The sequence below is a fragment of the Paralichthys olivaceus genome, chromosome 10, assembly GCF_024713975.1.
Source record: "Paralichthys olivaceus isolate ysfri-2021 chromosome 10, ASM2471397v2, whole genome shotgun sequence".
NCBI classification, from domain to species: Eukaryota; Metazoa; Chordata; class Actinopteri; order Pleuronectiformes; family Paralichthyidae; genus Paralichthys; species Paralichthys olivaceus.
This window is the reverse complement of record NC_091102.1, coordinates 10,975,253-10,988,881: the sequence shown is the minus strand read 5'-3', so window position 1 is coordinate 10,988,881 and position 13,629 is coordinate 10,975,253. Positions and strand designations below refer to the sequence as shown.

At 39.7% G+C, this 13,629-nt stretch overlaps 1 protein-coding gene across 1 annotated transcript; it reads left to right on the top strand.

The window, feature by feature from the left end:
* The first annotated feature begins 67 nt into the window (after nucleotides 1-67).
* On the top strand, nucleotides 68-13,079 carry hat1 (histone acetyltransferase 1). The gene is made up of 11 exons (XM_020090299.2): nucleotides 68-282; nucleotides 1,571-1,642; nucleotides 1,752-1,827; nucleotides 3,845-3,965; nucleotides 8,016-8,192; nucleotides 8,347-8,468; nucleotides 9,052-9,156; nucleotides 9,513-9,619; nucleotides 9,984-10,135; nucleotides 10,578-10,694; nucleotides 12,383-13,079. The coding sequence occupies exons 1-11, from the start codon at nucleotides 276-278 to the stop codon at nucleotides 12,551-12,553; spliced, it is 1,227 nt and encodes a 408-aa protein (XP_019945858.1). The 5' UTR covers nucleotides 68-275; the 3' UTR covers nucleotides 12,554-13,079.
* Nucleotides 13,080-13,629: the final 550 nt, after the last annotated feature.

Below are 13,629 nucleotides of genomic sequence, written 5' to 3'. Positions count from 1 at the left end.
ATGTATTTCGATCCCAACATTTCTGTGTGTACATATATTTAATAATTATTTATATATTTTTAAACAGGTTATTCCATGCAAACACACCTGTTTTGTTTCATTTAAGAGATAATATGTTGCAAACTAACAGAATAAAAAAATAATCTTGAAATCTACAAGCGCCGTGAAAAAAAAAAACTACATCCTGTTTCCGCGGAAATACGAGGACCCGGAAGTTGTTCCGATTCCGCGGGTCTTTTGGGACAACACAGCTCCGTAGTACACAGAGAGCAGAAATGGCGGGTAAGCAGCTAAATGCGTCCACGTCTTTATTGCCCTGTCTGTGTTTTTATGTGTGTTCACTGATAACTCTGCGTGAGTCCTACTTTAACACCGCTGGGGTTGAGCATTGTGCTCTGTCCAGCGAGCTAAGCTAGCTAGCGTTGCATTGACAGCAGTGGGGGCCTGCCTGCTAACAACAGTAGCATGCTAGCAGGCTGCCATGGCGTGTATTGTGTTCATGTGTTTATGTAACGCTGGGGTTTCACGTGTAATGTGTGTTTCAATGACTTGGCGCGTGCTCAGTGATGATAGTGAGCGCGTCTATGTGTTTTCTCACACGACACAGTGTTAATATATTGAGCCAACAGCTGATGTTACCTCATCTGACACTTACTACAATTTCAGAACATTCGTGTGTTAATCCTGACAGATATTTAGTTTGAAAGGAGGATGGCACTCAAAGCTATCTATCCATCTATCCATCCATCCATCTATCTATCCATCCATCTATCTATCTGAAGCACATCTCTGTCTTCTGTGTTACTCACATGAGGCTAATGCAACTTCAAAGTGTATGAATATTGGAGGTATAGAGAATCAGGTCATCACCAAAAAACAAGGCCTTGACTATATTGATAGTAAGTAAATCAATTCTGCTGTTAGAGACATTATAAATATTCAATGGCTCCATGTTCTTTAATGTGATGATTTGCTTTATGTCATTAAAAAATGATTGTCTGCTGTTAGCAAATTGTGCAGACACAACAAACATTTGATAATATGATAAAAACTGGCTAAATACAGTGGACTGAGTATTTTAGCCATTTTATAGACAAAGTAATAAATTAAGAATATAACCAGCACACAATCAAAAATTACAAAAAAAAATCAGGCCCGGGTGACAGTAGAGAGTGTTGTTGTCTTAACAACCGATAGTGTTCAGTTCACTATCATGTATGAAAATAAAGATTTGCCTGTAGCCTCAGCGTACAATCAAGTTCGGCCTGTATCGTTGATTGCAAGGCCAAAACACTTGATGACGCTAATGTGAACAACTGCAATAGTTATGTCCCTAACATCCGCTGGTGACCGCTAACACCTGCTAATGTCTAATTGTAGCTGGTTACTTAAATTGTGCAGAAGACCTTCAAACGTACAAAGGATATTCACCATCTTGTCCTATGTTATAAGATTTGTCATAAAGGTATTATCTAATTGTCTGATCATTGCAGTGCCACGTATGAGATGAAATGGAGAAGTAGAAAGTGGGTCATTTTAAAGAACTAATAAAAAAACTTTGATTCCTCAGCTGTAAATACCATGGAGAAAAAGCTGGCTGAATACAAGTGTGACACCAATGAAGCCATCTGTTTGAAGCTTGGTATGTTAATGTTTTTCTTTATTGTACATGTAAATATATAATACATATAATATCGGTATATGAGTAAGATGACTGAGTTTTAATTGCTTCTCCTCTTCTTTCCTCACAGTTCGCTTTCCTGAAGATGTTGAAGATGATGGCACCACATTCCACCCAGAATACAGCCACCAAATCTTCGGAGATGAGTGAGTAATTTAATTTATCATAATGATGTTACTTTTCATAGTGATAGAGAAACAAAGCCCTGTGCAAAAAAATAATTTCTATCGCATAGCTTATATCTTCCTCAGCAGTGCTGCCTCACTTTAGATCCATATAAATATACACACCTGTGAGTTGACAAACTTAACTTGTAAGATTATTGACCTTAAAGGTCCAGTGTGTAAGATTCAGGTGAAAGGGATCCATTGGCAGATATTTAATGTAGACTAATCCTCATGATGTTTTCACTAGTTCGTTTCATCTAAATTATATGAATTGTAGTTTTCTTTACCCCAGAAAAGGCCCTTTATATTCAAATACCTTATATTTACATCGATGGGTTCCTCTCTACGGAGGCCGCCATGTTTTTTAAATTAGTCCAGACTGAACAAACTAAACACCTTTTGAGTATTTATGACAACAGAAGGCTGCCACAGGTTATTTTTCATGTTTGGAAGGAAGGAGAGGGTGAGGTGAGGGGTGTTCAGCTGCAACATGCAATTTCAACACTCGATATCACTTAATTCTACACACTGTACCTTTAAGTTTATACTCAGGAGCGATGTTACTGAATGTGCCCAAAGCCCCCGTAGCAGTTTTTAAATGTACATTATAAATTCAGTCAAAAATAGTCTTTTGGCTCCATTCACACTTGAAAAATTAAGCTTGGATTGGGGTACAATTTCAGAGTCATTCTTGCCGTTTCCTCCTGCTTCTAGTCTTTATGCTAAGGAAGGTTAACCATGGTCTCACTTCATTTCTATAGTTGATGCACAGACATTAGTTTGATGTGTTTTTTTCTTATCATGCTGTTGGAAAAGAGTGAATATCCATATTTCTATGTGCTCAAATTAGGGTCAAACCATTATTACACTTGTAAAGTAATGTTTAAAGTCTAACCTAAAATGTATAGTTGTAAATAAGCAGTCCCCTTTTCTTTTTCTACACATGCTTAAACCTTTACAGGTTTACAAATGTTAATTTACATCTACAGACATTTTAATTATTTGTGAGCATTGTTTCAAAGCTATTTTACAATCTCTTTGACCCTCATTTACATCTATATATTTCACAAATTGCCACACTGTTTACAGATTAAAACATGCTTCATAAATGAAAAGGCAGACTCATCAAAAACAGACTTGATTTCCCTCAGGAACCTTTAAAACATGTGCTTTTCTCCGTAACCCGTTGATGTGACAGAATTTTCCATTTCTTTAATTGTATTAACAGAAAACATAATCCCCAGAGCTGACCTGTCAATGCTACAGCTTTTCTGTTTTCACATATGTTTCATCCATCATGAATTATTCTTATATTGTACTCTCATGTTTCTTTTTGGGCCTTTAGTGTCGAGAGCTTTTAAATTAGAAACATGACTCTACTTTATTATATTGTATCATCTTTTCTGACATGAAGTCAAGTATGTGGTGTAGATGTGGCTTGTCTTTCAAGTTGTTTTAGCCTCCAAAAGCTGCAAAGAGTCACTTTGTTGTCCTGATATGTTACACAAGAGAGACGTTGTTATCCTGACGTTGTTGTTGGCAGTGACACCTGTGTCTGTGTGCAGGCTTACAGCAGCATTTCGTTACGCTCCAAATTGCATTTCCAAATTAGTCAAAACTAGGATTGGTTATTTTTGCTCTTGCTGCAATCAGCTCAAAGGGAACTCACTAATTAGGGCATTAATTATTTCAGCGAGCGTAATTGCTAGTAAAGCTCAATCACACATGGCATAATGATGAAATCTATTTTGCTATAAACCGCCAGCCGTGTGGTGGTGAAGGGAACAATGCAACATGTCTGAAATTCATGGCCAAACCTCCAGCAAATATTGGTCATCCACTCAATGATTATATTGAATTTTGTTAAATTAGAATAGATCAGATGTTTTGTCCTCCAAATATAACATGAACCAGCTATTTTATCATTTTATCTTTGAAGTTTGTGGCATGTTTAACCTCACAAGGTTTTTTAAAGATCGAATCACTTTTTCTGCAGCGAGGTCGCTTTTGGATACAAAGGTCTTCAGATACAGCTCTTCTACACGGCCGGAAACCTGAGCACCCTCTTCAAAGTGAAATACTCCTCAAAAGTTACTGAGACTTTTGATTGTGTGGAGGTAGGACAAGAATTTCATTATCCTTCATAATTTAGAGGATGTCGTCTCTCTGCATATTATTACAACTGGAAAAGGAATTACATAGCGACAGATGAACAAGGTCAACCATCTAGCAGCTGAAGACCAAATATTTAACGCATGAGTTGGATGAGCAAAGGAAGCTGTAGTCTATTTGAGGAAGATGCTTGTGATGGTGGCCATCATGAGGTCTGTGAACTCTGAAGGAGCCACAGGGTGTCATTGCTGAGAGATACTGATAATGTACAGATGCTGAGTTTCCAGAAATAAAAGATGAGACCAAATTTGAGCTTTTTGCGCAGCATTATAATCATATATTACATAAACTAAACACTAATTATCAGCAGAAACACACCTACCCCACAGTAAAGCCTGGTGGTGGCAACCTCATCCTGTTAGGATATCTCTGCTACAGGCTCTGGATGATTTATGTGAATGTAAAGCAGTGGAATCAGAGCAAAACCTGTTTTAAGAGAAAGTCAGGACAAGATTTTACTCTATTTTCAGTTTATTAGGTACAGAAAGCTAATGTAGGCACATTTCAACAAGTTTGCCATACATCCTACACTCATGAAGGTTACAATATTCATGTTTTGATTAAACTAGTTTAGGAAGTTGTTGATTCAACTTTATGATGGTTCGGAGTTTGTAGTTTTTGGTGCACTATGATAACAGGATTTTTCTTTTCCCCAAAAAATCTCTTGATTAGTTTTGCCCAGAAGTTGGTAACACTAACAAATGACAGTGTTCAGTGATTATCAATTACTAACCTCATTCCAACCCACCCAAACCCAAGAGGCATTTCTAATAACTAATGATGGAGAATAGACAAATATGAGTAACGTGTAATATAATTTTTGAAAGAAAAAAAAAAAGTTGGTAATATGAAGAAAGCAAAAATACTTATTATTGTATTTTTAATGTAGTTGGGTAACGTTACTTTTCAATACCCGGTGTCATCTACAGTTTGGTGTTTATTAAATCAAACTAACTTTGACAGTCAAACTGCCATAATGTTTGTTTTACAGAGGAACAGTGCGATCACTTATTTTTAGTTAGTCCTCTGGTCTATTGTATTTGTTTTGTAGTAGTTTCTTGTTTCTTCACTTACTGAAGTAACTTGTGGCCTCCCTGGGGGGGTGATATTATTCCCGTCAGAAATCTCCTGTTTTGTTAGACTAAATCTCATCCCACCATGGTCCCCTGTGTCTGGGGACACTAATCCTACTCCTCCCCGTCGGAAGAGAAGGATTTTAAATGGTTTCGTACGTGGGGTCTTACATGAGATATTGATTTTTTCAGAGGTTTGTGTGATTGAATCAGCAGGAGGAGTAATGTGACACGGCTGGATGTCTTGTATATACATTTCCAGGAGGGAAGAGTTGTTGAAGGCATCAACGATGAAAACAATCTTTGAGGGTGAATTTCTGTAAACTGATTTAGATTCCACTTATTTAAATGGAGACACCCAGTTTATATCATGATTACTTTATTGATTAATCGGTCAGATAATGGCTCTGTAGTTTCAGTGTTCCTGTGAGAGCAGCATTGCTTAGTATGTACAACTTTCTACTTTTTTTTCTGTCATCAGACCGAATAATTTACATATCAACAGCCAGTATTTGGACCAAAATGGACAGTTAGGCAAAATACTTGTCCTGGTTCCTCCTGCACAAGAGGCCACTGGCTGCTTTGATTATTTCCTGAAATAGTCAATGCAGAAAACGTGCAAGAATTAGCCAGGGCCCCTATTGAGGTCAGATGATTCAGCTCAGGGACATCTGTCCTGTGTAGAGACAGCAGGGGGCCCCATACTGGACAATGTGGCCTTCAACTGGTGGAAGTGGGAGCAGGATTTGATATTTCTGTGGATGCACTCAGATTACAAATTAGCCCATATAACAGTGCTGGTGCTGCCTGATCTGGGAGTGATGAGCACCACATCACTCTCATCTCTGGCAACTCCAAAATAAAGAAGGAACCAATTTACTGTTTTTAAACATAAAGAGAGCCATTAGACTTTTTTAGGAACGTAGTTTGAAGCTGATATTCAAACTGAAACGCAATGGCTAACTCGCTCTCTCTGCGTCGCTACTGCTTCACTGTTGAGCGTTGACCCCTGAGTGTTCACCTTGTTAAGGGTTTGAGTGCAGCTGCTGTAGAGGCAGGGAGCGAGGGAGCAGCAGAGTTCAGGCTGCGTCTGAAGAGTGTTTGTCTCTGAGTGTGCATGGATGGTCGGGGTGCGGTGCAGCTGGTGAGAGAAGAGAGGCGAGGGGAGGCAGAGATGGAGTTTATGCAGCTGCCATGTCGATACGAGACGATAATCAAATATCACCTTGTTTCCTTTAAATCAGTCGAAAACATGTACGACTGCAGCTCTCATACAAAATGCTGATCTTAGTGCCAGAGCCTTTGTGGTGTTTGTAGTGGTTAGATGCAGATGTTGTAAACATGTTCCAAGTTTTAAATTAATTTAAAAATTAACGAACAGAAAGATAACTGTAAATCTTGATCGTGGTTTGGTCTTTGAAGTCGATTAAGGCAAGAAAATAATACCAACACAACAAATTAGATAGGTTGTTGCCCCTTTGTTCTTTTTGTTGGAAATCAAAGACATTAACAAAGTGTTCTAAAGGGAGATTGTTAAGTTATATTCATGCCAAACTAAGGCATCTATTCTGGAAGGCTGTGCAATTTAGTGTCTAGTATGTAGGAGAGTGGCCCGGACAAAGGGACTTGTTTGTCCATGGCCTTTTAAGTATGCTCCATGTTCCTTAGAAATGTGGCTGAACAATTACAATGGTTAAGAGGCATTCAGCTGCAGGTGCATTACTTCCAGTTAGATATTAGCTGATGTCTGAAAGGGGGGAATTAGCAGTATGTTGTATTAGCCTTTTGTAGTGCATTTTGCTCAGACCGTCTTCATTTCCCAGTTTTCAATGCTGAGCAGCGAGGGTCTCTGTGCCGAAATAATGCCCATCACACATGTAAATGGTGTGAAAGGGCTGCTCAGCAAAGTGTTCTCATGTCAATCCTTGTGGAAATGGATACAATGCAAACATTACAGCTGAACTAACCACACGTTGCACTGAGTAAAAAGTCCAAGGGTAGGGCCCCTTTGTCTCTGAGGCTCTTTGAAAAACGCAGGGGCAAATTCATTTGATTGGGTTCACTTGGCAGGATTAGAGGAGAGGCCTCTATTATGGATGGCCCCAAAGGTTTGTTAAGTTGAGATCAATTCACAAGATTTTATTTCCCAGTGAGACGCAGAAATGCTTTTATTGTGGCAACTTCATCACATATTCATGGTTTAACATAAGTAGTAAATGTACTGATTTAAGTGGTCTTTTCACCGGGAGAGGGGGAGGGGGCTGCTGTGGTCTCTGCTCAGCTGACAGTTTTAATTGCCTAATGGTTTTCTTTTCATCACCACAAAACATGTAAGCTTCCACTGTTATATTACCTTTTTTTGCAGACTTTCATAATTTATTTAGTCATTTCTGTGAACATGAAATCGGTGTGTATGTCACAGAATATATTTAAACATGTGTCTTAAGTTATTTTTAGACAGGAACTCCGGAAAATGTCTGGATAACAAGGTCTGGACTTTCTCTGGACTTTATCTTTCGAACATTATCAACGCAGCAGGCGTTCATGAAGGTCAGACACGATCACAACAACAGGAGAAGGTCCAGAACGTTCTGGCGTGGGGTGGTGCATGTTGATATAAAGCACCTCTTTATCATCCTGAGATTTTTTAATTCTTTGATTTTTATAAGTTTAAACATCACCGACGTGGCCTATATGGGCTCATTTGGACATTATCCAGAGTTTTTACTGGAAGGCTGGCTGTGGGGATGGTCCGCAGCAAATGACTTGGTTATTTGTGTTCTCACATACAGCACCTCAGGATAATTTCAGGAAGTTCAGTGCATGTCTGAAAGCAGCTTAACAAAGAAATAATACTATAGTTTGCCCCTTTTTTAATTGAATTTTTTTAATTTATAAATTCATTCACATGACGTTATCCAGCCTGATGAGGTTGAAGGGAAGGTCCGTGAAATCGTTCCCGCTGGGTTCACCTGCAACACAGACGACTTCATCTCACTCCTGGAGAAAGAGGCCAATTTCAAGCCCTTCGGCACTCAGCTTCACACGTACACAGTCCACAGCGAGGAGGCCGGAGAACTCACATACCAGATTCACAAGGTAGGAACATCACTTACCACCTGGCTTGAGTGATCAGGCAGTTTGGATTCTAAACATAGTTTTAACTTTTTGTAATAGTTTTAAATCAGACAGGAGGGGTGAGAATTAACTCTAATCCGCCTCAAATGTTTGTTTTGTGCTGTTTTGGCCCCAGGCTGATATCACCTGCCCAGGATTCCAAGAGTACCACGAGCGCCTGCAGACCTTCCTCATGTGGTTCATAGAGACTGCCAGCTTCATCGACGCAGACGACGATCGTTGGGACTTCTTTCTTGTGTGAGTGCCCTTCTTAATTGACATCAACCCCCCCACCACCCCTCTCGCACCCACCCCTATGCTGAAGCCTTTATTGTGTCATTGAAAAACAAAGCCCCCTTTTGAGGCGCTTGTGACCAATTACCCGGCCAGTTTGATTATATTTCCCCTGTAGGAGAATTGTTGATCAGGCAAGAGGCTTCCTTTGTGCCGAAAGCCCTTTTCAGATTTTTCAGGGGCAAGAGCTGAATTGAATACTGTTGTCTTTTGAAACACTGAACAATGTCTTAACAGTAAAAAGAGCCTCTGCCAGTGTTTTCTTTACCCTGGCACCTATTAATACCGACAATAGGGAAAATGGACTGAAGTGATTTTGAGGAGCTCAGTCCCTCCTCCAGCCCCTTCTCTTCCTCTAAGTTGCAGTACTCCAATTAAGTGCATAATGTATTCAGGTTGTAGCAGGTGTACCAATCGGGGCCTGGCTACTCTAACACGCTGACGTTGTGGGGGTGAAGGGCGGGCAGGGGAACACGCGGGCTAAAATGGTCACTGGATTGGGAGTGTGCCTGTAATTGACCTGTTTGCCTTTGTGTTTTCTCTGCAGATTTGAAAAGTACAATAAAGATGGGGAGACTCTCTACGCAACTGTTGGCTACATGACAGTTTATAATTACTACGTGTACCCAGACAAAACCCGACCACGTGTAAGGTAATTGCTGGGGCAGCACGTGCCGTCCCATTCTATTGTATGAAAAGGGAGTGGAAAATTATACATTTCTTTATCCTCTTCCCAAAGAGCCCAAATTACTGGCTTATATAGCCAAGCATTCAGCCAGATTTTGTTTCATTACCAAACCAGGGTGATTTGTATCTGAAAACAACTTTATAGATAAGCTTTTGATGTGATTTGATTTGATGCATTGATGGATCAGTATAACAATCTATTGTTTTCTGCTTTTAATCAAAGGACAACGACTCAGATGCCTCATAAATTAGTTTTATGGGTGTTTTACTTGTTTCCTCATTGATTTTGTTTGTATCTCTTTCCACCCTTTAACTTAACAGCCAAATGTTGATCCTGCCTCCATTCCAAGGAGAGGGTCATGGAGCTCAGCTCCTGGAGGCAGTGCACAGATTTTATTGCAGCCTGCCCAAAGTGCAAGACATCACAGGTGAGCGTGAATTTTATTTTTTTTCTAAATGCCATTTACTGTGTTGAAGGAGGAGTGGATAAACATTTAATCTGAGATCCTCGTGTCACCCACGTGCAGTTTAAATACATTTTCTCTGTGGTTGGTGGATCCAGGGGGTGAGTTAATTTGGAGGGCTTGCAATGTACTGTACTTACCATTCTAGTTCTTCACTGTTTACGAAAAGTAATTTCTTTTTTATCTTGAAATATGTCTGTAACTCTGGATACATACTGGCCACAATATCAGCAGGAACATGTACTGAATTGCACCATGTGTCACGTAAATGATTTACAAACCACGAGAGCAGCACAGTTAACACATTTTAATTGTATGACCTTTGCAGCTGAAGACCCCTCTGAGAACTACGTGAAGCTGAGAGACTACGTGTTGGTCAAACTTTGTCAGGGCCTGTCGTCCTTCGCAGTGGACAAGCTGCACCTGGGTTTCTCAGCTGACATGATCAAAGAGGCTCAAGACAAGTTAAAAATCAACAAGGTGCCACATAAAGCTGCAGCTCAAGTCATTTTCTTTCTATCAATTCATCTGTTTTGTATTAGCTGAGCCTTTAAAATGTCATCAGAACTTAGATTTTCAGCTTTTACATCAAGATTAATTTATCTCTTTTCTTGTCATATGGCAAAACAAGAACTTTCAATATTATCTGTGTTTCAAAATTTTGCAACTTTGACTTAAAATACATATAAATCTCATGTCAGTTCCTTAGCTGATAATCAATCTCAGTGGACTCAGTGATATTAATAGAAAAGTTGAGGCTTGAGAAAACTTTGCTGTTGGAACAAATGTGCAGATGCCTGATTTTATTATACACCCTGAATAGCTTATGATTTCCTGCAGCCATTGTGCAAGGAAGTGTGGTAGCTTCCTGTTGAAGCGTACTGACATACATTAATTTTGGTGGGTGATTTTTCTTTGACAGAAACATGCGAGGCGTGTGTACGAAATCCTGCGTCTGAGAGCCACGGACATGAGCGATGAAGAAAAAGCCAGAGAGTACCGTTTGGAGGTGAAGAAGAGGCTATTTGGACCATACAGGGTGAGGATTCTTTCGTCACAGCTTCAGAGCAGCATGTGAATGAAGAGAGGGTCAAATCTGGATGCAGTCCGAGATTAGAGTGAGAGATCTACTCATGTATTCAAATAAATTTGCTGTCAAACAAGAATCCAGTCGTTTGTTAGCAAAACATTGCAGCTGCTCAGTGCAGGAAGTGAAGCGTCCCATGTACAGCACACATTTAAATGGCTTACAGCTCCGTATTGTTACTATTTATTATGTCACCCTTTTAAAACAGCCGCAAATTTGAACTTTAAAATTTGATCCTGTGAAAATTGATAGATTATTAGTGTCATATTGTTTCAGCCACAATAGGGCGCTCCTGGTGCCTGTGGTTCTGCTGCTGCTGGAGCTTTTTTCTATTCAGGCACATCATTAGTCGGGATTTGCATTTCTTTGGGAGAAATAATTTTCATGAAAGTGTGTTTAAAGCACTTTGTCAAAAAGCTTCCACTATTCAGACTTCTTGAGCTTTACTATTGCAGCGCATTTTGAACTGCACCGGGAAAACAGTGCAATTTTATCTAATCGCTTTTTTTGTGTTATTTTCCTCATATTTTTTAGGGAAAGTTTTCTTTTCAGACATGTAGTCTAACAGATTTAAGATTAGGGAACAGAATATCATAATCTTTGATTCTGTTTCACCAGACTTGTCAGTGGGAAATACTGGCTGGATCTGTGTGCACCAACATAACACCCTGCATCCTGTTTGCTCGTGACGTTTTATATTTGAGCTGCTCGCCAAGACTTCACATACCGGCCATTAGAGAATTAGCTGTCAGTGGGGAAACCGCACGTCTCAAAAAACAGGGCAGAATCTGACATGGAAAAGACCTATGTGGTGGAGAGGGGAGCAGGAATTCCTTGGGAGAGTGGCAAGGAAAGATCTGGTGGCCAGATGCAGACCATTTTTCCTTCCCTGAGGAGATGTAGTGTGTTGTTAGCTGAATGGCAGAGACTGCTGCTCTGTGAGGGACATTATACATTTTCTGCTCTTTCCCCCAATTCCCTGCTGACCATGTCTGCATGTGTATGCATACAAGCAGCAAATTGCACTGGACTGAATGAACGTGTACGCGTCCATCCATGTCCAAAACCTCTCAGCACTTAACAAATGTTTATACCGTTATCTAGCAATGTATATGTTGTGAAGAATATACTTCTCTCCTACAAAGTATAGGGTAAAAATGATAGGCCCTTGTTACTTATTATAAGTGGTACCTACATGTATATGGGGAAAAAATACACCTTATTCACCTCATCTACCTTCTATCTACTAATTCCAGAAATCTCTGCATCTGGCTCTCATATTACGACAACCATTCATCTCAATGACTTCACACTTGGCATGTGTATTGAAGTGCAGTGTTTTGGTGCAATTTGGACGTGTGATACGTTCAATATAAATCAAATTTGAATAAACAGGCAACAGGGCCTTGCTGTCAGTGCTGCTCCACAGGCTGTTTATAAAACACGTCCAGCATGCAAGCAATAAAAAATGACAGCATATTGCAGAACTGTTCGAGGAGGGCACACTAATATTAAGGATTAATTCTGAAATGACTCCACAGGTCAAGCAACCAGCCCATTCCAAACAGGCAGGTACTAGTATTGTCAATTTGATATATATAACAACCTCAATGACATGTACTTATTTTCTTATTTTACAGAAGAACCAGAGGGAGCTGGCAAAGATGAGGAAGTGCCTGCGGCCGGAGGAGCTGGTGTCCCACATGGGTCAGATGGACACTCAGACGCAGCACGAGGAGCTGGAGAAGAGTTATCAGGTTGTTGTTGAAGACTACAGGAGAATCATTGAGAGGCTCGCAACGCAGGCCTGATCAGAACGTGAGATGCTGCCGGCCTGGAGCCCACCCTCTCAACTTACAGGTGCTGTGCCCTGTCTGTACAAAGCCCACATCATCACAGACTTTAGCTGCAACCAAGAGGAAGCTTCTCCTAATGTGACACAATCAGTTTTAATTCAAGAGTGTTACAAATGTATAGTGACTGGTGTAGCAGTGATAGGTTCCAATGGAATACGCCTGTCTGTTTCCCAGCTGATACAGTAGTAGAGGAGAAGAGTGCAGCTGGAGGGTGAGACGTCCTGTTTTTTCTCATGTGTTTAATCACATTGTGTGACGTAGCAAGAATATTTCACAGGTGATAGGACGTCCACTAACGTGCAGACAAACATGGCTTCTTCTCCATCACAGACATTTTTTACAAGATCTTTTGTTAAAACGTTTCCCAATGTGTTTGAAGCACTTCAGACTGAAAATATAAAAAAAATGGTTTTGTATATTCCTCGAATGGTGGGAGTTTTGTTGACGAGAAGAAAATAAAACAACAATTCTTGTTTTGTCATTCATGGTTTCGTTCATTTTAAGATTTTGAGAATATATTTGTACTTAATGTGGACACAATATTCAATGCTGGCATCAGAGGTCAGAGATTTTACAAAATAAGAAAAAGGAGACAAACAACGACAAAAGAAAAAATGTTGATTAACAATGTTAATATAGATTTTAGTGTAATAGCATACTAATGTTTTGCTAATTAGCACAAACCAGAGGCAGTCAAAAATACGTTATTGAAGAATATTGCTCTTTTTTTGGAAGATTTGACCTGAAGATGTCAATGATGAAAATTCAGTTTTTACAGTTGATCCTCTGGGAACCATGAATGTCAAATAGATATAAAGCTATGTAAATGAAAACAGAAAAGTCAACGTCATGATGTCATTAGAGGAAAAGCCAAGTGATTGCTCATCTCAGGAGGGTTCATATTCTGGAGACCATGAACAAAATTCACAAAAATGTATGTGAGATATTTCAGCTTGGTACAAAGTGATGGATTAATTTATGGACTCGTGTTCTAGAGCTGAACTGATTAGTTGATCAAATGATTAGATGAC

What these genes read in the sequence shown, in the direction of transcription:
- hat1 (XM_020090299.2), top strand. An exon ending in AGACTTTTGATTGTGTGGAG is followed by an intron (nt 3,966 to 8,015) that starts GTAGGACAAGAA and finishes GACGTTATCCAG; the next exon opens with CCTGATGAGGTTGAAGGGAA. An exon ending in AAAACCCGACCACGTGTAAG is followed by an intron (nt 9,157 to 9,512) that starts GTAATTGCTGGG and finishes TTAACTTAACAG; the next exon opens with CCAAATGTTGATCCTGCCTC.